The sequence below is a fragment of the Apostichopus japonicus genome, chromosome 21 (genome assembly GCF_037975245.1).
Source record: "Apostichopus japonicus isolate 1M-3 chromosome 21, ASM3797524v1, whole genome shotgun sequence".
Classification (NCBI taxonomy): Eukaryota; Metazoa; Echinodermata; class Holothuroidea; order Aspidochirotida; family Stichopodidae; genus Apostichopus; species Apostichopus japonicus.
The window spans coordinates 3127441-3152051 of NC_092581.1; the positions used below are offsets into that span (position 1 = coordinate 3127441).

Genomic DNA, 24611 nt, shown 5'->3' on the forward strand with positions numbered 1-24611 from the left:
CATCGACAATTTAAGAAGGGGCATAATAGTCTTGCCCTGTAATTTGTGACATTTTGTGCAAATCTGATGGTGGGTTGGAGGGGAGGGAGATAGATTTCCTGGTCAATGGCAACCAGGGGTGGAATGACTCACTGCAGGTTATAGAAACCTTGGGCCATGTGGTCGGACGGAGGCACCGCCATATTGAGTTGAAATAGGCATCAACAACGTAGCATTTTTTTTGGAGTTATGAAAGATCAGTTTTGACCAAGGTTCCAAGTGAACCACCTATTTCAAGACCCCACGGCCGCCCATAGATCACAGAGTGGGTACTACCAGTCCTTTCCCGATAACATCAGAACATCTTGTAGGAGTATATATTATAATATGAATCAAGAATCCTTCAGAATAATTTCATTTGGGCCAAAAAAACAAACTTGAAGCAGAAAAATCAAACAAGACAAACAGGATTAAAAGCATACAAAAAAAGAAGTAAAACAAGTGTAACTATGTTAGAGCTTAGAAGTTTATTTCAAGATGACCGTAAGTCACTTTGAAGAGTTCCTGTTGAATATTCAACAAAGAAATTAAAGGAAAACACCACAAGCACAATAATTTTATTAATAATGATCATAACAATAATTAATTTTAATAATAGTATGAACTAAAGCCTTCTTTTCTCTTAAATTCTCTGCAAATATTACACTACAATAAAATTAAAAGTCAAATAATAATCAAGCATTTCAAATACTAAAGGCAGCCCAAAAGTAAAAGTAGGAGTCGTAAGAAATATTCTCAAATTTACAAAACAAACTTTGTAAACAGAACACAAGATAAGATTGCAACTGTTGTTCTTAAAAAAAAAGATTCTATTATTTGAAACAAGTAAAGATGACAACCATGTTTTCCCCCTGTTACTCTTATGAAAGGAAAACAATGACAATTTTGTGATTTCATTTAGTAACAAAAGGAAAACTTACATAAGTTCTGACAGGAAAAAAAAGAAAAGAATATTATAACAAGAAATAGGTTTACAGTATCGTTATATTCCATATACTTGATATTTCCACAAATTTCTTAGTACAAGAAGAATATCAATAAATTAAAACTTTTTTTTTGTTGCACAATTGGTTTTTTAAATTTTTTGATTTTTAGTTCTAATTGTTTTGCATGCTAAATAGTAGCAAGACTGTACATAAAACCATCAATAAAATAGTAAAGAAAGCCATTGATTTTGGCACTAATGGTTTTTAATACGATTATACAGAATTTGGATTCTTACATTCTGCCCTCTATACTTTCAAGTTCTCCTCCCCTTATTATATTATTATTTTATAATTCATATAAGGTTTTTTTTTTTAGTTTGAGCGCAAGAAGCTTTTGACATGTTTATTTCCATCTTAATAACATTAAATCTATTCATCCCTCCATTAATGGTTCTTAAGATTGTGACACTATCCCCATGTTTCAGCTCATAAGCAAACTGTAAACAGAAACCTGACCTGTAACTGTTTTTTTTTGTTTTATATAATTTTTTGTATATACTATATATATTTTAATGTTACGATTATCTGTGTGAGAATATCCTGTATAGAGGTATTAACACTAGGCTATATACTCTTGTTATATCAGTATGGTAGGATACTACAAGATCTTCATTTCCTTATATCAAACGCTGGCTTTCAATGGCTTAGACAGAATTCATTTGTAAAGTATTACCATGCTAGTATTTTTCTTCTTCGTTTTTGTTCCATCAATCCCAAAACTATTGAGTAAATTCGTAGGATCATTTTCATGAACCTTCCCATTTTTGTAACAGAAAAATTACAAAATGGCAATCTACAAAACTGAAGAAATTACTATGAAATATGTTTGGCTGAGGTTATTTTCCTAAGGCCCACATATGAAGCAGAAGTTCTTTGATTTCAATTCTTATGGTAAGCTTAGCGTTTGAATATGCAATAGTTACAACAGGAAGAAAACATGTATCAATATTGTAAATGACATGCATAGAGATTGAGACTAACAAAAGAGTGCTCAGGTGGTAACCTCTTAGCTGTGAATGAATAAAAATGACTATGCTCGACTTATGATGTTCTTGATTTAAACTAGTACGTTACTACCTAGGATTTACTAACAAAGTATACTGCCTAACATGCTTAGGCTGAAATGTGTATATGTCTAGGTGGCCATACATGCCATAGAAACCTACACATGAAATCGTTTATATTGTTGCACGTTGCTACAGTAAGAATGACGACTATAAAGTTCAATGCTGAAAATATTTAGTATAACCAATTCTACCTAAACCCATCTGAAAGTTTGCTGGGAAAAAAATGTCCATTGACTTAATAATGCCAATGACGTTTGCACATATACGATTATATTAGAGACATCCAAACTTGAACAGTTTTGATTTGTTTGAAAATCACAACGAAACAGTGAATTAGGAGACAGAACCTGGGTCTGTATGATAGTTTCCATAGATTTTGGGGAGCAAATCTGCTGGCTCACCGATAGAAAATTCAATATCGGTCAGCATGAAAGGAGATCTGACGTTTGCCTACAAGACGGACATTTCTGCAAGTTGGTACTACCCCTTGTTTTTGATTTGCACATGAAATAAGATTGTGCATTTTGATGAAATTTGACCCATGTGAAAGGTAATTACCTCAATATTCTGGCCTACACGTATAGAAGACCCATAGATGGTTTGTACAGTAGGAAGAACATGCACAGCTGATCTACTATGAAGCTTTCCACAATTTTGTGGATTACTCTAACAAGCTTTTACAGGTTCAATGTCGCTTGGTTGTTGGTTCCTTGTAATGGCAGCAATTTTTCAGGTTATTTGGCTTTGCATCCAGAAAAGCTGTAGTGCAGGTGAAAGAGCTACACGTAGGTTTCCATTCGTTTTTTGCCACATAGGGAAGACATTGCAGCTGTCGCTAATATTGTAACTCAACAATACCTAATCTTCACTATCTTGCTTACTTACCTGAGATTCTAGATTACTAAGCACGTTTATAAACTTGGTGGAATTTCCATCTGAAAGTCACATTTCTTCCAGCCCTTATCTTTAATTGCTCACTCAGCATATGCTAAGAATCCTCGCCCTCCAAAAACATCAAGCTACTCACTTCAAAAATCCCCAAAGTTGAGTCACCTTCCTTGCACATTTTCACCAAAATGAAATCAAAATGAAAATTAATTTTCCTTTATATAGCTATGCTTTTACTTTATATCGTTCCTCTTTCCTGCCACGAAATTGGTACAAAAAGTATCTGTCAGTTTTTTTCTTATCATTTCTTTTCAGACGCTAACCGCTTTGATCAACCTACCCAATATTTCCCATTTCATTCATAATGTGGTCTTGACATATTTTCATACGGTCACGTTTTCGATATGTATGTATCTATCACACACACACATATATATATATATATATATATATATATATATATATATATATATATATATATATATATATATATATATATATATAAACAACCCACCAACTACCTTTTTCTTTGCTTTCCTTTCAATTTTGTGTTCATTCCAACCTCCCTCATTATCAAAGTTTTGATAAATACCTTCGCCAAGGTTCAAATCTATCCACAAATATTCTACTTTCACACCATATTCTGATCTCAGGATTTCATTTTATATACACTATCACTAATGTTACACATTCATACTTTAACTACATCAAGTCCTAGCTTCAAAATTCCAGCAAGTTCTCAAAATCATCTTGATCATACAGAACTCGTTCCAACTTTTCAGCTGCTTACCTAACACTCAAACCAGCTTCTGCACCAACAAGATTTCACATCAAATGCTCCATTTCTTGCTTCATGGGAAACATTTCCTAAATCTTCTCAAACCCTTTCGAAAATCCACCCTATCTTTTAATATCACTATTCAAAAGAAATGACTTTTTCTGTGTGTGGGGTAAATATCTCTGTCGCAATCCTTCCATCAAACATAGATTCTCAAAGATGCAATTAGTCAGCTAGTATTAACCAATCAGATCTGCCGTTATATTATTCGTACAATCCCAACTAATCCAAACTGGACCTACGTCAACGATACTCCCGTCGTCTTACACCATGAGAATTCTAGGCGACCTTGTTAAAATAAGATAATTTTTTTTATTAAAAGCTGTACAAAATAGATATTTACAAAGTAGGAGGAAGCCGAATAGATTTTTTGCTTTTCCTTTTTTGTTGAAAACTTAAAAATAAGTTATGGTAAATATCTCTAGAAGCCTAAAATCGATCAACCAAACAAAAAAAGATAACATAATCACTTTGATTATATTTTCACGAAATTCTATAAAAAATCAAGGCAAACAATTAATTAAAAAAAAAATTCATTTAGCCAGATAATAACAAATAATTTAAAAAAATTAACATCTTGTCTTTACAGTACTTTTCAAATTCCAGCATTACTCTTACGTTTTTTGTTCAATTCTTTACATGTCATTTTTTTTGCAATCTCTATTCCTTCGAAATTCATTTGTTTTGTACCGAAAGTGAATTTGAAGCAAACAGTTACCAAGCAAAAACCAAAATGGTTGGCTAGTCTGCAAAGTTTCAATTTAAAATTTTGAATCCTGTTTTTCATGCTAAATGGAAATTATTTTCTGAACTATTCTTCAGATACTGCAATTTTATTCCAAGTCTATTTGCCAAAGATGTTACTCGTTAGTTCAATAATCAAAACACAAAGAGAAAGAAATTTTAAGACAAGATGTTTCTTGAATTCGCTTACACATGACAACAGTTTATAAATATGAGGATATGTTTTTATTAAGTACCATGTAACATAATCTTTATATAAAATCTATTATACAATAGCTTCAAAAGGATTCCCTTTTTGAGTATTTTTCATAGATATATTTCTAATTAACTGTTTTTATCCTCTGCTTTTCTTTATAAATAAGATTTTTTTTGCAAGAAATGTAAAAAGTAATGTTTTATTCTTAGCTTTTAATTTCTGGCATTTTTTCAAACCTTTTTTATTTCTCTCATATTTCTTGCATATTAAACCATCTTGGCATTGAACTTATTAAAACTCTTCAGATGCAAGTTTTTTTTTCTGATTTCCGTGTTAAACCTAGCCTCTTGGTTCTTCATCAAATGAAATACCATCCAAAAGAACATTTTTTTTTGTTATTTCAGAATTTTTAACAGTTCATAGCAGTTTTTCCTTCTAGTTCCCTAAACTGATGTTCCCCATAATTCAATAGTTAACGGTATGTAAGTTTGGTATTTTACAATTATACGGCAGCAAATCATCTATGTCGTTTGTCCAGAACCTCATCTAGAGCACGGAGTTTAAATTTGGCCGGGCCATAGCTTTAAATTGTCCATATAAGGTAGTCACCGATTCCAAATTTTCTCGTCACATATGACAAAAAATTTCATTCGCACCGCATAGTGCACAATCCTCCTTTAAGGCACAGGTTATCAGCCCTGAAAGAGTCATACCAAAAATATGACAAATCTCACTGTCATTAAATAAATCTTTTACTTCACAGGGATCTTTTTTATTAAAGCTCTAAAAAAACAATGGTTGTAAAAATTGCATGCCTCATCCGTCCTCTCCCTCCCCCTCCCTCCACCTTACCCCTTCTAAAGCGTTAGCGTTTCTTTTTCTGATTCTTAATCGTTTGTGTAGATGCCAGAAAGCTACTATCCTCTTTTTTTTTTAATGCACACAACAAAAATAACACGCAATTTTTTTCCTTTCATGCTTAACGAAAAAACAGCGATAACAAAAAAAGGTAAAAACCTGCGAAACTACTTTTTTTTTTGTCCTCTTTTAAAATGCTCTTTCCACTTCAATAACAAAGGGGATGATCTTTTCAGCAAGGAACGAGGCATTTGATCTGGTCCCACCCCCTTAAAAAATTCCTTTTTTTGCATTTTTGAAGCAAAAGGTGGCAGGTCGGAGCTATAGAGACTGAAATGACACGCATCGGACAGACGAGATTTGCTGTCCTTATGCTTTATGAAGTAACTATTACCGTTCGTCCTAAGTCCTAAATTACGAAGCGATTATTCTTGAGCGCAGTTTGGGCAGATGACTTTGTCGTCATTGTCCATGGTGAAGGCTTCCCCGACGAGGGATGTTTGGCACTTTTTACAGTTGAAGCATTTGTTATGCCATTTCCTGGATTGAAAGGCAACGTACTTCGTGTCTGGTTTGCCAGGTTGTCCTAAAGAAGAAAAAAGACGAAAGAAAAAGCAGAAAATACCCGTCAACATTTTTTGAGAAAAAGTTAAAGAAAGAACGATGCGAGCAAAAGAAATCCTTCAAAGATTAGCGCGGTATTGCTCCATAAAATGTTAGGAGAGCCAAACGTTGGTCACACATTCACACATTTTTTCCTTCCACCCCCTCAAAGCATTTTTCCTTTAAAGGATCTTTTTTCACTGACTATTCGTTTCCGTCTAAATGTCTGCTGATAATTGGAAAGGTCGGAATCTCTGGAAAAGTACTTCTGAGAACTTTTAGCAATTTCATAGACTGCTAAAACTTGGGGCTATTTCTTCTAATTGTATCCGTCTCAATGTCTGTCTGATAATAGCTTTTGAAGAATTTCTGATACGTACTTCCGAATACTTTCAGCAATATTTAACCTGCTATTACATTTTGGGCCCAGAACTGATGATATTTTAACATGCTGTAGTTTGTCAAGTGTTAGCAAATCATGAAGAGAGAAAAGTTATTATATTGGGAATATTAATATAACATTGTGAAGGAATATTATCAAAATGGCGAGGAATTTTTCTTGATTCTCGTTCAGAAGGATCTAACATAATGTATGAATCTGATTACAGGTGGTGAAACTGTTCCAAACATTCTACTTATTATAAATTTCACAACACTCACAGAATGAAGGTTACTTTCGTGGACGTTTTCCCCAAATGGTGTTTGTGGTTAATTTGGATATAATTAAATCTGCAAAGAATTTACTCTCTTTCTTCAAAAATTAAGTGACCTTCGTTATATATGTTTTGAACTCGGTTATATGTTCACTTGACTTGGGTGAATGTTATGAACCAGGTTATGTTTGAACTTGGTTATATGTTTTAAACTTGCTTTAAGGTTTGAAATTGGTATGTTTTGTACCTAGTTCAGATACGACGTTGTGTTTCCTACAACGTAATGTGGTTTATGCTCGAACTTGGCATATGTTTTGAGCTTTGTTATATGTTTTGAACCTAGTTCAGATAAGATGTTGCGCTTGACAACATAAGGTGGTTAATCCTTTGAACTTTGGTGTATGTTGTAAACTTCGTTATATTTTTTTTAACATGGTTTAAGGTTTGAACTCGGCATGTTTTGAACCTAGTTCAGATAACACGATGTGTTTCCTATAACATAAGGTGGTTTATGCTTCAACTTGATATATGTTTTGAACTGCGTTAACTGTTTGAAGATGGTTTAAGGTTTGAACTTGGTATAGATTGGGTTCAGATAAGGTTGTACTAGAGTCTGAGCCTCTACATTTCACATGCTTGGAAATAATCCGATGTCAGGTAACTATGGATGGGAATGGATTCTGTTTGACACAGTTTCACCGTTTTTGGCTTTCTGGGAAACTAAAGGAGTTGCTTTCCCCACGACAATTATTGGAATGAAAATTTAACATAATTCTATTTTATCTTTGAGTTGTCTTAACTTTTATGCATATACGTGTCAGGTGAAAGCTAAAGATTTAAAAAAAAAAAATATGGCCTGGTATGCACGCACACCTCTTTGTCCTAATTCCATCTGGCCTTTAACAAACATAACTGATCTTTAATCTCATGAATGTAACAGGAAGATAAAAAGTGCCCTCTTAGAGTAGACTCACCAAGTATAGGCTTATTGCATTCATCGCACTTAGGTGCAAACTTCTCGCCGAAGCAGTCCGTACAGAGACGTTTCCCTTCCTTGAAGTAGAAGCGTGTATTGTGGATTGACTTTCCACAGCCAGAGCACGCAAAGCATTCTGGGTGCCAGGGCTCGTTACGATACAGCAGTCCTCCGCTTTGTATCACCTGCAAAGATCAGACCGGAAAGACAGAAAGAGAATAAGCTAAAAAACCATCCCGGCTCGATTAAAATTATGTTACTTGGTCGCTAGTTGAGATAACAGCCTTGCTGTTTTTCTAGAGTCCTTCATATGTTAACCTTCCTACTGTTATGTTAGTTTTGTATTAATCTTGTACAAACAGATGAGAAATAAATTTGAAATTGAAAAATATTAAAATGAGTTTTCGACTCTTTGTTGATGTTTTTGAGGTGGCAGGGGCAGGCTTAAGCTCAATGAATTTTATAAATTTCTTCTATGGATTAATTTTCTTTGATCATCTTCGTGGTCCTACCACGTACAATTGCATTCATCCATCCTGACTTAACAGCCTGCTGCAGTCACCAGGAAACCGGGCATATGCTCTCTCCCCTACCCCAACTATCTTCACTACTATCAACGTCGTGACCAGAAGATTTATTAAATGTTCTCCTGATGGGCAAAGGGGGGAGAGGGGAAGGGGTTTGGAATGAGGGTGATTGAGCATGCCATCAAGAGTGGGTAATTGACCACAGAGATGACATTAACATGGAGGACACATCAAAGATTCGGGGAAATGACATATGGGCTGTTAGTCATGAACCATGTTTTCATGCATATTTCAGAATGTTCATACATATTATGGTTCATCATATTATAGTAAAGACAATATCAGTACACTCTAATATGATAGCTGGAAAAGATCGTAGCTAACTGTCACGAAAATGTACTTTTTTTTAAAAATCCATATAATATAATTATGTACTTCAAAGTACAGTGTTAACAATGCAGCTGTTGGATTCTGTAAGTACTCAAACACCCAATTGTTTATAGTTTTGCTTCAGTCTGTTTATTTGAAATGTCGGGGAATTCATGCATCTGCTAAGAGGTCATGTCAGATGGAGGGCAGAGCACCGATTCGCCATAGTTACCGTCCAGCACGATTCCGGACGTCTGGTCACCCTCGTCCAGAGTGAAGTGGAAATAAAATATCAAGGATTAAAGTGTTCTATACCGTATGTAAATGACCGACTGAAAGGATCAAGTAAGAAGAAAACATTAATTTTAAATCTTTTAATTAAGATTCAATAGGATGAAGGCAGGGGTGGGATATGGGGGTCAGAGGTAGGACTTGACAAGATTTCTCATATGTTATAATACTAATGTTAATACCTCTTGTTTAAAGGTAGTCAGTATAGGCCCCAAATTATAGCATGCTATAATTGCTAGAAGTTTTCAAAAAGTACTTTCTTGGAGGTCTTTACTCTTCAAAGTTGTTCTCAGACATTTTTATGGAACACACAAGATGACTGAATGTCCCAGTGAGGAAAATTTCCTCGAAGTTTGTAATAAAATCACTTTAAGAATTTTGACCAAAAAAGGTGACCATATATGAATATCTAGCATGTTTGGGGCCAATACAGCCTGCCTTTAAATGTATCTCGATTCATGGAGCTCTGAATATCATGTGTAGGAAAGAGATGTGTGCCTGCTTATGTGAGTGTATGTGGGGGTACTGTGGTAGGCAATATTAGAATGTGTACAATATTCCTTTCATTCTGTTAGAGAATGAGGAGCCTAAGCTGACTAGGTCAACGATAGGGCGACTGCTTAGCTATCGACAGTACCTTGTTGCATCCAGCGCATCGCGTTCCAAACGACTCCTCGTAGCAGTTGTTGCAGTAAATATCGTCGTCCTTCGGGACAAACTTCTTGGTGCCGATGTGCTCGTTGCAGACTTTGCACACGAAGCATTTGTCGTGCCATTCCTTTCCTTGGTAACCTAGCCGTTTGGCTCCTGCGGTAGAGAAGGGATCACAAAAGTATTTAATTTTTTCTGACGTTTTTCTGGAGCTGTTAATGGGAAGGAAATTTACAAATGTTAAGATTATGCATTCAGCCTTGTGGTTTTGCAGAAGTGACGTAATCCAATGCTGACTATCTTATCGTGGTTTGAAACTTTGGAAATTTATTAAATGTTCAATGACTTTCGGCTCTGGAAATTAATCTGACGATGCCTTGTTTAATTTTTATAATTAACATTTATATATCTTTATATATATTTATATATTTTAATATGTTTAATATTTATAACTTCCTCATGTTCCAGAACCCCAAGAACCTTGAATGCATGGGTAACGTAAAATATACTAAACTGGAAACTGGAAATTAGCAAGAAAAAAGAAACACAATTTCTACTTTCTTTTATCCATTTCAAGCACTGGTGTTGATGACGTTAAGAACAATTCATATCAAATATCTTCATCAAAATTCCATGACATAATTTTATGTTTATGATGAAGTTTAGACGAACCATGCCGCAAAAACACAGATTATTTCAAAATATGGACGCAGAAAATTCACCGAATCTTTGCCTCCATTATTTATTCCTCACAGCTAGCCAAGGGAGACAGAGTTTAGGCCACCTCACCTCCCCCTTCCCATTCCCCCACACCCTAAATAAAATTAGTTGCTCAGAATGTGTAAACAATTATATGATGGACGGATGCCAAACGACATTTTAAGACTTGATATTTCTGTGCAAAATCTTCATTCCCTTTCCCTTGCAATTTAAAATATTATTAATTAATTACTATTAATAATTATTACAAATAACACAAATATAAGGATAACACCAACAACAATGCCAACGAGAAATATATGCATTGAAAATACCACCTCTACTAATCTCCAAACAATATTAGATCTTCCTCCGTCACTTCTTAAAATATATGAGCAATTGTTTTCATCACGCAGTAGAGATTTTCTAAATCATTTCCTTATCGCCATGGAAACAATATTTATCAAAGCATCAAAACAACTAGAAATATAATGCCAGACCAACTGAAACTGAAAACTAAACATGTCAACAATTTGTTTGGTCAGCCGGAATTGAAATCTCTTCGGGATTCAGACGCGTAAATAAATCAGATTTGTACCTTAACTTTTATCTATAATCATCCAAAAATTTGTCAGAATGGTGTTAATCTGCTCCCCGATGAATACCAGGTTTGCAGTTTGAGCCCATTTTTAACCAAATTAATATAACATTACTTAAACAATATAAAAAAGATAAAGAAGAAAAAAATAAACCTAAACAAGATGAAAAAAAGTAGCATACATTTGAGAAATGCATTGTTGATTTTTAAATTTTTTTTTATACAAGTTGTGAATAAGTGCTTTTTCTGCAAAAATAATTCGACCAATTTAAGAAATTAACATGTGATGAAAATCAACTGACTTCTGGAAGAGTCAGCCTTCTTATGCCTTCAATTTTTTTTATTAATTTTTGGTAGTATAATCATTTCATAACTTTAATACAAAAAGTGAAGAATATTATTCAGAACAGTAAAAATAAAAAATAAAAACTTCGAACTAAGATGTACATAATCCCCGAAACGACACCCTCAAGTCATAATCTGTTTGGAAGACCTTGCAAATTTTTATAAGGTTGGGTTTAGTCTTAAAAGAGGACACAGACCCAGCTATCACCTTCAGCTTACTATATGACAGAGATCTTTGTGAAGAATAATTAACTCCCCAAAAACAGAGAATTTTTTCTTTAATAGCAATTTGGGAAAGTTCTTTATTACAGTTACCTCCATCACAGAGACCAAAGATGTTGGTTGGGTAAATTGTGTCTCCTTTTAATGTATGTGTTAGGCTGAGCTTGGGTAGTCTTGTTCATATATGACATAGCGTAGAAGTCTGTACACTGAAATGCAGTAAAGATTAACCTCCAAGGAGAAATGATTGTAGTACTGTAGTCATAATTTGTAATTGTGTATATCTCCCTCTATTACAGAGAGGCAGCATTTGGGGAAGATTTATGTACAATTACTCATTCGAACACAACAGGCAAATCATTACATGTATGCTGTTTATGGATTATTCAAATATGCATTTTGTTGAAAGATGCTTTAATTTTTTTCATAATGCTCAGCATAAACAAAAGGGAAAGGTAAATGGAAGAGGGGGAGGGGGCACTGGGAAGTGCTTTCGTTTGAAAAATATGTGCTTAAATGTCTACTCTTTAAATTACTGATAACAACCCTAAAATGCACCTCCATGATTAATTAATTACTACAACTGTTGTTAATCCAAACATGCAAATAAATTGAAGCTGCATGCAGTCACATGGCTACTGCCAAACCAGCTGGAGTTTTTATACTCATTTTGGAACAACACCAGTTTATTATTATTATTATTTCATTCGCAACCAAGTCAGAAAGTTTTTACAAAACAGATTGAAGAAGCAATTAACACATGAATCAAAATCTATGCATTAATCCATTAATGATAATTGCTTTAATTCAGACATTTTTTCAAGTCATCCAAAACACATAAAATGCAAGCATACGTATCAGACACGAAGGTACGGAGAGTAGAATTAATGCTCTGATCTAAATCATAACATACGTACACACGGGTGCAATTAGAAATAACCAGGCAGTTAATTAATGATTAACTGATTAATTAATCCATTAACTAATTAATGAGCCCATAAATCACATATCACAGATTAGAGCGACAGCAACCTAACTGTTGTGACGCAATATTTCTTATCACTTTACAATTTTTCGATGGGTCCCAAGATCATTTCAAAAATCACAGCACAATGATTACTTGAGAATGGGCTTTCCAAGTAAATTGCACAGCGTGTGATCGTTACCATGCAAGCTTTCATTTGTACTGCAAACTTTGTAAACTGTGTACCATTCTCAGGATTGCATTGAGTGCATCTTCATTTTAATTATAAACGTGGCCGGGGGGGGGGGGAGGTGCAGGTCGGAGTGATGATCGAAGGGTCTCGGCTGGTTAAATGCCATAAGTTTTGGCAGAGTCGTAGCCTTAAAGCTAGGTTGCGGACGGTTGTATTAAAGTACGTACTAGGATAGAAGCATACATTCTAGTTTGACTTTACATACAATACAGCAGCACTGACATTCTCATCTATACAACCTCTCGATAAGTAATACCCAGCTCTTGGTATCTCGTCGCAGGTGCACAATAATATTATTAGACCTAATCAATGGGGAAGACAATATAGGCAGTAGAATTAAGGATCCATGCTTTGGAGAAACAGCCAGCTACAGTGGCAATGTTTTAGCAGACCATTCAGAAGCGTTTCAAACAGTACCTAGTAGTTGATAAACCAGGATGCATCTATGTGGCTGGTCAGATACCTAAAGTGCAATATATATTCAATTCACTCAATGATTAAATTCATCACAGATGACAAAAGTACAAACTTCCGGATGAAATGCTTCAACATACTTCTTCTTCTTCGCAACAAAAGGAGTTGCACTCTAACTTTGAAATATGTCTAAATTAAGTTTGATCGTGTGTTGGATAGGAATCAAACACGTAATAATAGTATATTAAAGCTAATTCAAAGAAGAGATGAAATTGTATGAAGTACCATTATAAATCAATGGAATTGAAGATGTTATATTCATTGAACCGGGGGCATTGTTTCTACCAACATCATTTAATACCAAAAATTGTTATTCTGCAAAAACGCATGTGTACGAATTAGTGAGCTCTTCAAATGAAACCGAAATTTAAGTGCTAATGGGGTCAGGGTGGAGGAGGGGGGTCAAGGTTGGTTGGGATAATTGTGAGGATTGGGGGAGGTATGGAAGAGGGCATAGTAAATTCAAGATACAATCAAGATGGTATCAACCAGTTGAGAATTAGCATAACTACTAGTTGTGCAACAAAATCTTTAATATATGCAAATTACACTAAACCCTACAATGGGGATAAATGTCATCTATGACTGTGTGGTGTTGACATTTAGACTGTAAACATTGGTGTCTGTTTTGTAAAGAAATTAGACTTTTGTTCGGTCTTCAGTCATCTGGTGTTACACTTAACAGAACAAATTTAAGTATTTCGATGATGGCCGGATGTTACCATGCAGGTAAGACGATGGGGTGTTTTACACGTTACCATGGTTATTGTGATGGCATGTTTTACTCTTAAAGTTAGAGAGTTTGCTTGCTTTTACTGTTTGCCTTTGATGTGGAGACATTCACCAGCGACAACAGAGTTTAACGACGACAGCTTAAGTGAGTTAAGTAGCGACATTTTTTTTAGTGTCGCAGCTGGATGTGACCATAAATTACCATCACAGATTAGCTGAATTTTAGATATACCAGTTTGTGGTGGCAAGGAATTGGGATGTTGCTGAAAGGATAAATTTAGGCAAGTGACTGAATATCATCACTCTATGATTGAAACACAATTTTTTGTCCAGGCAATTTTGAATCGGTACTGGACTAGACCATTAAAGGAAAGGTACTCAAAGGTGATCATCATTGCCCCAAATATATGCCAGAAAGTCAAAAAGTGGCCACTTTATTATACGCTTGATCAAGTCCACATATATGACATCATCGAGCCAGTACAGGTCATTCAAGTTTGTATGTCTTTTGTATGTCTTTTGTATGTAGTATGTTTGTATGTATGTACAGTATATGGTATGTTTGTATGTAGTCTGTAAGTTTGTATGTCTTCCTTTGCATTATTACTACGTTTATTTCCTGTAGATGGTGATGGGGCTAAGCAAATGGTGAATCTCACATATAATATATCCATACACCCAGACCCCCAATCCACAAACGTAGTGTCATAGGGTGATAATTATTAGTCCAGGTTCAAATCAAAAGCATGCTTTAAATACTTTAATATAGGTTTGCAAGTTAGTAAACTGTTCTTCTTTACCATCTACCATACGGGGAAAATATTCCCGAAGATCATGGTGTGAGCAACAACAGTACAATGATCCAATTAATAGGGGAAGTATAAAACAGGTTCTACAGAAGTAGTACAGTGTTACTACAATGGAAAGAACATCACCCCTTTAATTCATTTCTTATCCCTCTCCAAGTTTACTTATAAAAAGGCCTTAGCCACTGTCTTTCCCTCAGCTGCAGTTACCAAGCCAATAACGGGTGTTGCTACAAGAACATGATAGTGAATATTACATTTAAGATCTTCAATGAGTAAACTAAGAAGTAAATTAATATTTAATATTACTGAAAATCAATTAAGGGAGAATTAATTCTATGGTGGGAGATCGATTGCTATCCTGGTGAGACGGAACGACTAAGTGTCAAAAGGCGCAACATCGTTCGCACGAAAAGAGACCAAAAAAAGAGAGAGATTTGCAAAATTGGTTTTAATAAGGAAGGTTAGTTTAACAAACATCTACAACACATGATAATGCAAGTAACACCTAGAATTATGTAACACACGATAACAACTTTTTGTCCCCAAAGTATTCGCAAGAGTAAAACTTTCTTGCAGGAAGAAGTTTTCCTTCTAGGACTGCCTCTATTCTGTGAGAGGATCAGGTTTTCCTCAACGTACTAAAAAGTCATGCGATTTTTGCTTTAATTGTATCAACATATGCTACTTGTTAGAGCTAATTATTAAATGTGCAATTCACGTGAAAGCTTTGCTCCAATTCAGAACTTGATTAAAAAATATAAGTAAACAGAAAAAGACAAACATCACATCTTTATAGTGACAGTTAACTATAGTAGTACCGTCAAAGTTGATCTGAACAACAGGTAGTTAACAGGTAATTAATGGATTCGTTACAACAGGGTAACAGCTTGAAATCGGGGCACGAGTAGAATGCCTTTCAGAGACTCTGAAATTAGTCAGAGATGACAAATATAAATGGCAGATCTAGGTAAATTCTGAGAGATTTACTTCACTATAGTAACATTCAGACAGAAGCAAAATAACTGAAACTTTGCACAACAGGAATGCTTCCTTAATTACATAAAAAGCCAAAGTTTGAAAGAAACGATGAATGCTACCATAACGGAGCATAGAATATGATCTCATTTGATATTGTCGAAAGTATGAACTGAATTGTAAACCAAATGGCTGATTTAAACTGGCTTTTTGCAGCAGAGTAGATAATCTGCAGCATGTATGTATACAAGAGAGGGGATTAAGGGGTTGGATGGGGAGGGAAAATTGCCACTACCCCCATTCCACCTGGATTCTATAGTTTATTGGGTCAAACTTTTAATGAAAACTTTTCAGGTATAATAGATAAAAATCTTGTATTTATTCTGACATTTTAAACTCAGTGCGAGGTATATACTAAGCTTGGAGCAAAGCTTTCACATGAGAGGGACAACTTTATACCTAAATGCATTCCAATTAATGCAGGAAGATAAAAAAACGTACAACCTGAAACAAGTTCAATTACTTACAATACCTCATATATGGTCCTTTAAAAAGACTCACCCTTTTCTGCGGACAAAATGATATTACATGTGAGGATGTCAAACCAACATACGGTGATCTGTACAGCAACTAGCTTGCACATGCATGATAGGCTGTACATGGATCAGATGACAGCAAATCGGGCCTATACAGCATGTTGAACATGTTAGGCAGTACAATCAAGGATCACAGTAGCATATACCATGGAGGCCTAAACAGTCCTGTATAGCAACTTGTACTTGATAGATATATTGTACAAGAATTACATGACAGTATACTAGGCTTTTATACAGTTCTACGTGGCAACTCGCATATGATTAGGCTGCACAAGGATCACATGATAGCACACCAGGCCTATAGTTCTATCATGCAGCATATCAGTGTTGCATGATAGGCTGTTTAAATGACATCTCATGTAACAGCCTAATATACGAGGCCTATGAACTTGCACGCTGCATATCTTGAATATTAACATGTATGTAACAGTGATTTAGGAACATACAATATTACTGTGCACTTTGAGAAAACAATAGTACCAAACAAGTCTCTAATATCAAAAATTTACAAGATAAAATGGACAAAAGATATTAAAAAAATATTACCCAGCGCTTCAAAATTGTTAATGTTAATTTGCAAATCAAAAGCATGATGACTGTAAACAAAAATAATTTATTAGAACTGAACTAAATTCCAAACTAACTATAGTCAAGCAATTAACAATCAGCTACACTCCAGTGTTTCAAAAGTAAAACCTTGACTATAGGCATGGTCTAGGATCATCTCAGGTCTTTAAAGTCAAATATAAATCTGATTCCATTTTAACATTTCGCTGGGAAGGACCTAGGAATTAATTTTAAACAGAGTATGTGATCTCTGATACATTTCCCTCTTTTCTTTAGAGGTTTTTACAAATATCATCCAATTTATGCCTAAATTGGTTACCTGCTTAGGAGACAAACCTATGCCAATTAAGCAGCTCCTAAACAGAAATAGCTGTCACATATGTGCTCTTCTAACAAAAAATGTACACATTAATTATTGAAGTGCGCGTGCACTACAATATTGACATCACTGGCAAAGTGACTGATACCTATACAAGACTGGACGTTGAAACATAAAGTTTCATATGGTCTCTGTACATTCGCAGTTTCAGAGGCTAGCTGTGTAGCCAACTTAGTCTGAGCCTGTCACAAGCGCCCTCACTATGTAGGTACCTACATAACTATACTCCCTGGTGTGTTGTCCGCCCAAAAAATAATGCCATGAACGACCGAAAAGTTCTTCCTAATACTGCAAGCACGTACTCCACGCGCACTACAACACTGCTTGTTTGCAGTTCTTGTTTGTCTGTGTATTCATCGTAAAAGTTTTAGGTATACCCTATAAGCTAGAAAGATCATTTTTTTAAAATATATATAGTCTAGTAACGAACCTGGCTTGATGATTTCTCCACATCGGGGGCACGTCCTGGCGAGATGTTTCTCGTAGCACTCTAGGCAACACATCATCCCGTCCCAGTTTCCGAAGGCCTTGTCTGCGAGTGATTGCTTACACATTCCACAACTGTATCTCTGCTCAAAGCAAGACTCATGAAAGTGGTTGCCTTTGAATATGAGATCCTATCAGAGGGGGAAAAAAATGATAAAGAAATTAATTAAACAGCTGGGACTTTCTATATATATATTAAAGTTTTGCATTATAACATCCGGGCCTGATGAGATGGGCAGGGGCGAGGGGTCCCGAGATAAACCGCACAGGTGCTGCGTTGATTTATGGGAGAGAGGAAAATATGAAGATCTGTAGAATATGGGTTATATGGAAAAGTGCAAAAAGGGTACCTGGTGTTCCTGAGACCCTACCTTGCTCTTAACTGATTCCCCTGGTAACATTAGAAAATTATACATTAAGGTGACCATGGATGCAGAAGTCCCCCATTTCAGGGTAATAGAATTGTTCCCCGGATTTCATGTAACGTCCCTGGATTAAAAGTTTCCCCAGGAAATGTCCCGGAGTGTATGCACTGCCCTTATATCCATGTATTTGTGAAATGGCCCTGAATAATTTTCATTTCACTTGTTTTGCCTAATTCCGTTCAATAGAGACAGCATCAACCAAATGAGTGATTGGTCACGTTGACAACTACAAATGTAAGAAGTTCGTTCATGGCTCTCAAATTAAGGCAATTGCCCATGATCATTTGAATAATTTCATAGTCAGTAGTTTCACATGAAAAAGCATCATGTTGCACTCAAGGATGGCAGCAAGGCCTCCTGTTACCTGAGTTGAATTAAGTTTTGTGTAAATGAGATGAATTTACATATTCGACAGAATACTTGTCTTTAGAAAAAAAAAATTGGCCTGACTATTTCTGACTATTTGTCCAAGTGACAAACAGATTCCGACCTCCTCACCCTCCTAGGGCTCAACCAGGTAAAACTACATCCTATCGTGCCAACTCTACGGTTTGGACAAACATTCAAGCCCTTTAGGGAGAATGACCTGAGAAAGTTTTCATATCTTTCAAAAATCAAATCTTGCCCTGTTAAGAAAACATTTGATTTCTATAGGCCAGCTGACATATCCTGCCGTACTTTTGGGAGAGGTTAAGTTGTTTATTCCTCATCTCCTTAGTGAAATACTTTAAACCATCAGAAATTAACATTCCATAAACCTCCCAAGGATATTATATCACAGCATATTTTGAATGCTTCTAGTTCATTCGCTAATATATTCGCTCCTATACAAATGAACACATGTACACATATCTCAAACTTTCACATAATGCTAGCCAGCCTTTTTCTTAACCGCCTCCTTCCCTTCCTTCCTTCCTCCGTTCATCGATTCGTCTACATGCGAACCAAACCGTTTGACCGTTCGATCCCCTTCGATACCAAAACGGCACCCTGCATCTTCCAAACATATCAGGTTCTCCTCGACATGAATTCATGGTGGGCAGATTCTGCACGACGAGACGGAAGTCGACATACCTTACTATCGTGGCCGATTGTTTTGCCGCATTCCTCGCAACGGTTGGCGAATTCGTTATCGTAGCAGGCCACGCAGTGGGGTTTTTCGTCCTTCAGAATGTAGCTCTGCCCGCTCAGCGAGGTGTCGCACTTTTGGCAGCAGAAGTGCCCCGAATGGAAACTCTCGTTCATGGCTTTGACGTATTCTCCCGAGAATATCAGCTGCGGATGTAAAAGAAAAAGATGAACATAGGTCAGTAATTTATCCAAAAAATGACTTATGAATTTCAATGCACCACCTCTGGACAGCGCATCTCGATCCTCGAAAAATCACAGTTTTTTGGAGAGAAAGGAAGTAAAAATCCCAATTAACATACACATACCTATGCAAATAAAAATAAACAAGTAAGGTGATAATTAAAAGGCTTATAAAACTTTCCAAAGACAATGTGCCGTGTTGACATCGAAACTAGCTAGATACCGCAAACTGTGAGAATTGTGGAAATGAAGGTTTACTTGACTGAGTTGTTATTACCTTCAAACAGTTTATCTTGAGTTGAGCACAATTTCGATATTAAGATCTTATAGCGATCGAACCAACGCTAGTTTGGAAAGTAAATTTGTCTTGCCCTGTTAAGTGTCACATTTGTGTTCCACCTACCGGAATATCCCTTTCAATGTTTAAAAGTTATTGTAAATATGTCAATAATCCGTCGGTCACAGAAGTTACGGTTTTTAATAGTGATTCATATCCATGGTGATTATGCTGACCGCGAGAGGAAATTGTTCACAGTCGTTAAGACACGCCGCACAAAGATCATCGCTAACTAATTACGTTTTTTTTTCTTCCAACATGTTACACATATACCACAAGCAAACAAAGGATGGGGGTCAGTCCTACTAATCACCATGGAAACAGAGCTGACAGTCATATAACCCCGGTAGGTTTTTGTTATTGAAAGTTGGTGGCGAGACCGGACAATAAAAGTTTGGTCATGTTACCTATGCTTCTGTAACATCACTTCCCCTTTTACGGTGTACGATTTCACAGTTCAACGGCCCAGGCGATACAAACTGCATATAACAGAATGATTACGACTTGCCTTGGTGTGAACTTTACAATGAAAAAATCACAGAGTTCAAAACGAATCCCATAAGAATCCCAAATCTCATGTGACCAGATCTTGTTCTGATGATGAAACAGATTGACTTTTTCCCCCTTAATTCCGAATCATAATCCAATATCTCCATCAATTTTCATCCACCCTACAGGGGGGGGGGGGATATCTGAAAATAATAATTGCAACCAATTATTTATTGGCTGTTAGAGTGAATTTTGTCAATTCATCGACTAAACAAACAAACAAATAACATTTAAATCCAATCCTTGTTTGTCCCTAATTATTTTAAACTTGACTGTTGATTTTTGTTGTTTCTAAGGCAGAATAAACGGGAAAATAAAAAAATAAATGTTATTTTTGTTTCTTATACATATAAAGGAAGTTTGATTAAATTGGGGAGATGGTGGGGAAATATGTTTAAAATTATTCATACCGATTTGTTTTTCTGCTTAACAAGAGGCCATTTTGATATATGTACTGTATGCTATATATAGTAGCTATAACAGGTAATAATTTTCATCCCAATGTTGCTGAAATAAATTGCTATACAAGTGCAAGTGTTTGTTTTGTAACTAAATATTAGACAAAATTCAGAACCTGCAAATTGCTATAAATATTTGATAGTCATTTAAACCAATCTTGCCTTCAGGCCAATTTTTTTTTTACTCCACCCTACAGACTCCTCCCCCTCCCCCACCCCCTAAATGGCTTCAAGGACCTTAGGGCCACACCCCACTCCGTTATATAAATCCTGGATCCAAACCTGAGGACTGTCAAATTCAATTAGGCAAACTGTAGATAATGAAATGTTAATGAACTGTATTAGCCCTGCATTCTGGATTTCATTTATTTAGGTCAACAAATATACTTCTGCTTGGATAAATCTCTAGTGTCTTTGGTCCCTTAATCCAGCTTTCACATGTTTCAATATTTCCCACAACTATACACTCTTAATTTGAATTGTTACTTAATTGTAATCAACAGATGAGAAACAGATGCACATGTTGTAAATTAATTTTCCAGTTTGCTCAAAAAAGTGGCCACAATTACTGATATAACCATTATGTAGGAGAAGCCTACTATTGGGGGTCGATCCAATGGCGTGTGGGCCCTGGGGTCATTCCACGCAGCTGACACCCCATGTAGGGGGGCCGGAGGGAGGGGGATCTGCAAGCAACCTCATTCAAGTCTAACTGCACGGTTGTGCTTATTATGAACTACCTTTAAACTTTTGTGAGGTTGAAAGAGAGGGGTGGGGGTGGTTATATACACCACCTTGATCCATGCCTGGTTAGAAAGTAAACTATAAACTAGCTATGGTTATTCTGCTAGATTAGGTAGCTGACAAATCAGTCATTCCTTTTTCTCGATCCTTAAATTCTCAGAATCAATGCGATCGGATTATAAGTTGTTGTAAAACTGGAACGCTATGCCACTGTGCACGACCAGACTAAAAACATTTAAAAAAAAAAAAAAAAAAAAGGAAAGGAAAAGAAATTAAGAGTAACTCATGGATTTTTAATCAGCTTAGCGAGAAGAGAAAGAGACGTTCTATTTTTGTCTACAACTATGCCATAGATCTACCAGCTATGTAAACACCACCAGTCTGAGACTGCCTATAATTCTTCTTCCGAGGAAATCGTTTTTTTTTTCTTTCCCCCAAGCTCTGACAAGACTATCAGTCCAGTGACGAGACACGCTGAGTATTTACTAGGAATGTTTCACTGAAGCTGATTTTTTTCTGTTTTGTCTTAACGGTATAAACATTGGTGTCTGGATGGTTGCATGAGTGGTTGGGTGTACATCCACCCAGTGACGTAGCCAGAGGGGGGCCAGGGGGACAATGCCCCCCCAAATTTGCTTTGTGCTACAGTCTTGCCCCCCCCCCCCCAAAATTAAATCCAGTGATGTATTCAAAATACTTCTTTGTTACCTTTTTTCGAGTTCTAATCACAAGTATTCATTACCTCAGGGCTCATGTTCATACTTCATATAAGGTCAGAACTTGGTAATCAGACCAAGATATTACACATTTTGGGCCTTTATCAAACCCACACATTTCTTGGTAAATCCTACCATCAACCATCACAGGGTTGCCCCCCTTAAGAAAAATCTTGCCCCCTTAACAATAGAATGCTGGCTACGCAACTGCATCCACCCCCTAGCTTTGTCAATTCATGCAGTCGCGAATGTGACCGTCACCCAGGCACATCATTGTGTATCGGTGTTCGTGATGCACATCACGTAGTTTAAAGAACAGCTGGGTAATAAAGAAGTATTAAATAATAACTGCTATATGTGTTGGTTCTAATTTGAGAGGAGACTTTAATCCCCGAATATATCAAATGATTAATAACGAGACAGCTGTCGAGGGATTAACATTCGACGAGAATATGCTACTTTCGGTTTGCTGAAACCGGGTCAGAATTGATAGATTCAAGTCTGAGGAGGCTCGGGCACCCCTTCTTCCTAATGAAATCGCATGCATGGATGTACGTCACCTTAATCTAGCCCGAAATGCCAAAAGTGTTTGGATAAACGGTAACATTAATATTTTAAATCAAATTAATTTGTCCATGATGTGATTCTGTTTACCCCCTTCTTTTCACCTCTCATTATATTTTTTTTATTAGAGTATGTACTGTGTATGATCTGTATCAGTGACACCTACGATAAATGGTGTGAAGACTCGTGCAAAAAGAAACGCCTAATGCCGGTAATCTGACCTAGTTTCGAATGAGGTGTAACAGAAGTGTTAGACACCACCATCGATCCCAGAAAATACGCACACAGCTTGCTACCTTTGGTAAATAGACACTAGTGTACAGTCAGTACATACAGCTGCGGTCAATACCCACAGCACAGTGTATAAACGATACAGCAATGGACATCTCAGGTCCAGCTAAAGATAACAAAGTACCACGTTTCATTACTGTCTGCATTTTGTAGCGACAAGCAGAAAACTTCACTTGCAAGCAATGGACAGTTAGCTTTTTCAGAGCGCGGTTTGGGGCGAGTCTTCAATGCCTATACGTTTATAGAAGCTAGTGCAGATATAGGCACAGGGTGTATATGCACGCTCAGTGAATGCTAGCATGAAAAAGGAATTAATCCATTAGCAGGCACCGTTCATGCACAAAAAGAGAAAATTAACATATAGACATGCCCCCTCCCCTATACCCCTCCCTACCTTCTTCTTCCCTCTGGACCACTGGATGATAATTGTTACACCAATATGCAGTGATTTTCACACAAGGGTGGTGCCTCCACAGGTAACAATCTCCACACTGTTGACCTTTGGTCTAACTCCAATCTCCCATCCCACTAGGGGGTTTAATTAAAAGTTAATTGAAAGTCTAATTTTGAAAGTACTTTGCAAAATGACCATCCGTTCTTCTCTTCCCCCATATTTTACCAGGTCCCCTAATTAATTGACCCTTGACCTTGGGTCTGTGCCCCTTCCCCCACTCACCCTCTCCTCTCATAAGGTCTGCTTTGTCGTCTAAAGATATTAAAATTTCTTTCATAATTTTTATAACTTCGTACACTAGTCGTCTCAGTCATTAAATAAAATTTAAAATATGTAGGAACAATCAAATACATAAGCTTGAACCTTGACATTGTTTCCACATGTGCTGTTTTGCCTTTCAGCGATAGTTGAAACATCGATTCTTCGTGTCACTGTACAACTTGACAAATTAAATACACCAAGACCGGGTAAACTATCCGCCCACACGTCTCCCTCTAGACAGCAATGGATATACATACATACATACAATACATACATACAATTTATACAATACATACATATAATATGACTTTACCATCATCATAATCATCATCATCATCCGCATTGGTATTATACTACCACTTGGGGGGTACGGCAATTTCTGAGCCTTCGTTACACCTCTGAAATTCACGACTAATGACATCCAAAGATGCACTGGCGATGAGGTAATTTTGGAACGTGAAGGAATTTGCCGCCGCCTGGTGCAGGCATAAGGTAATTCCTTTCGGTACATATAGTCGATCATGAAATTATGGACGGAAGAGTTATTGTACGCGGAGATATTAAAAATGGCTCGGTGAATTGTTTAAAGCAGACGCATGAACTCCTGATCGTTTAATATTCAGAGAGGTGTGGATCGATGCTATACCGGTGTGTAAGATATCTCGCCAAAATGTGTTTAGTATCTTAGACAGTATATTTTAACAAGCGGTAAAGTC

At 36.3% G+C, this 24611-nt stretch overlaps 1 protein-coding gene across 3 annotated transcripts in view; it reads right to left on the reverse strand.

The window, feature by feature from the left end:
* Positions 1–487: 487 nt before the first annotated feature.
* The window catches only part of LOC139962463 (four and a half LIM domains protein 3-like), a 221373-nt gene continuing 197249 nt past the window's right edge, over positions 488–24611 (reverse strand). For all 3 annotated transcript variants that reach the window (XM_071962439.1, XM_071962440.1, XM_071962438.1), the window contains exons 6-10: positions 19285–19485; positions 17730–17916; positions 9673–9842; positions 7847–8033; positions 488–6202 (exon numbers count right to left, since the gene is read on the reverse strand). In XM_071962439.1, the coding sequence (XP_071818540.1) occupies positions 6042–6202; positions 7847–8033; positions 9673–9842; positions 17730–17916; positions 19285–19485 (906 nt within the window). In that variant the 3' untranslated portion in view covers positions 488–6041. The remainder of the gene's footprint in view (positions 6203–7846; positions 8034–9672; positions 9843–17729; positions 17917–19284; positions 19486–24611) is intronic.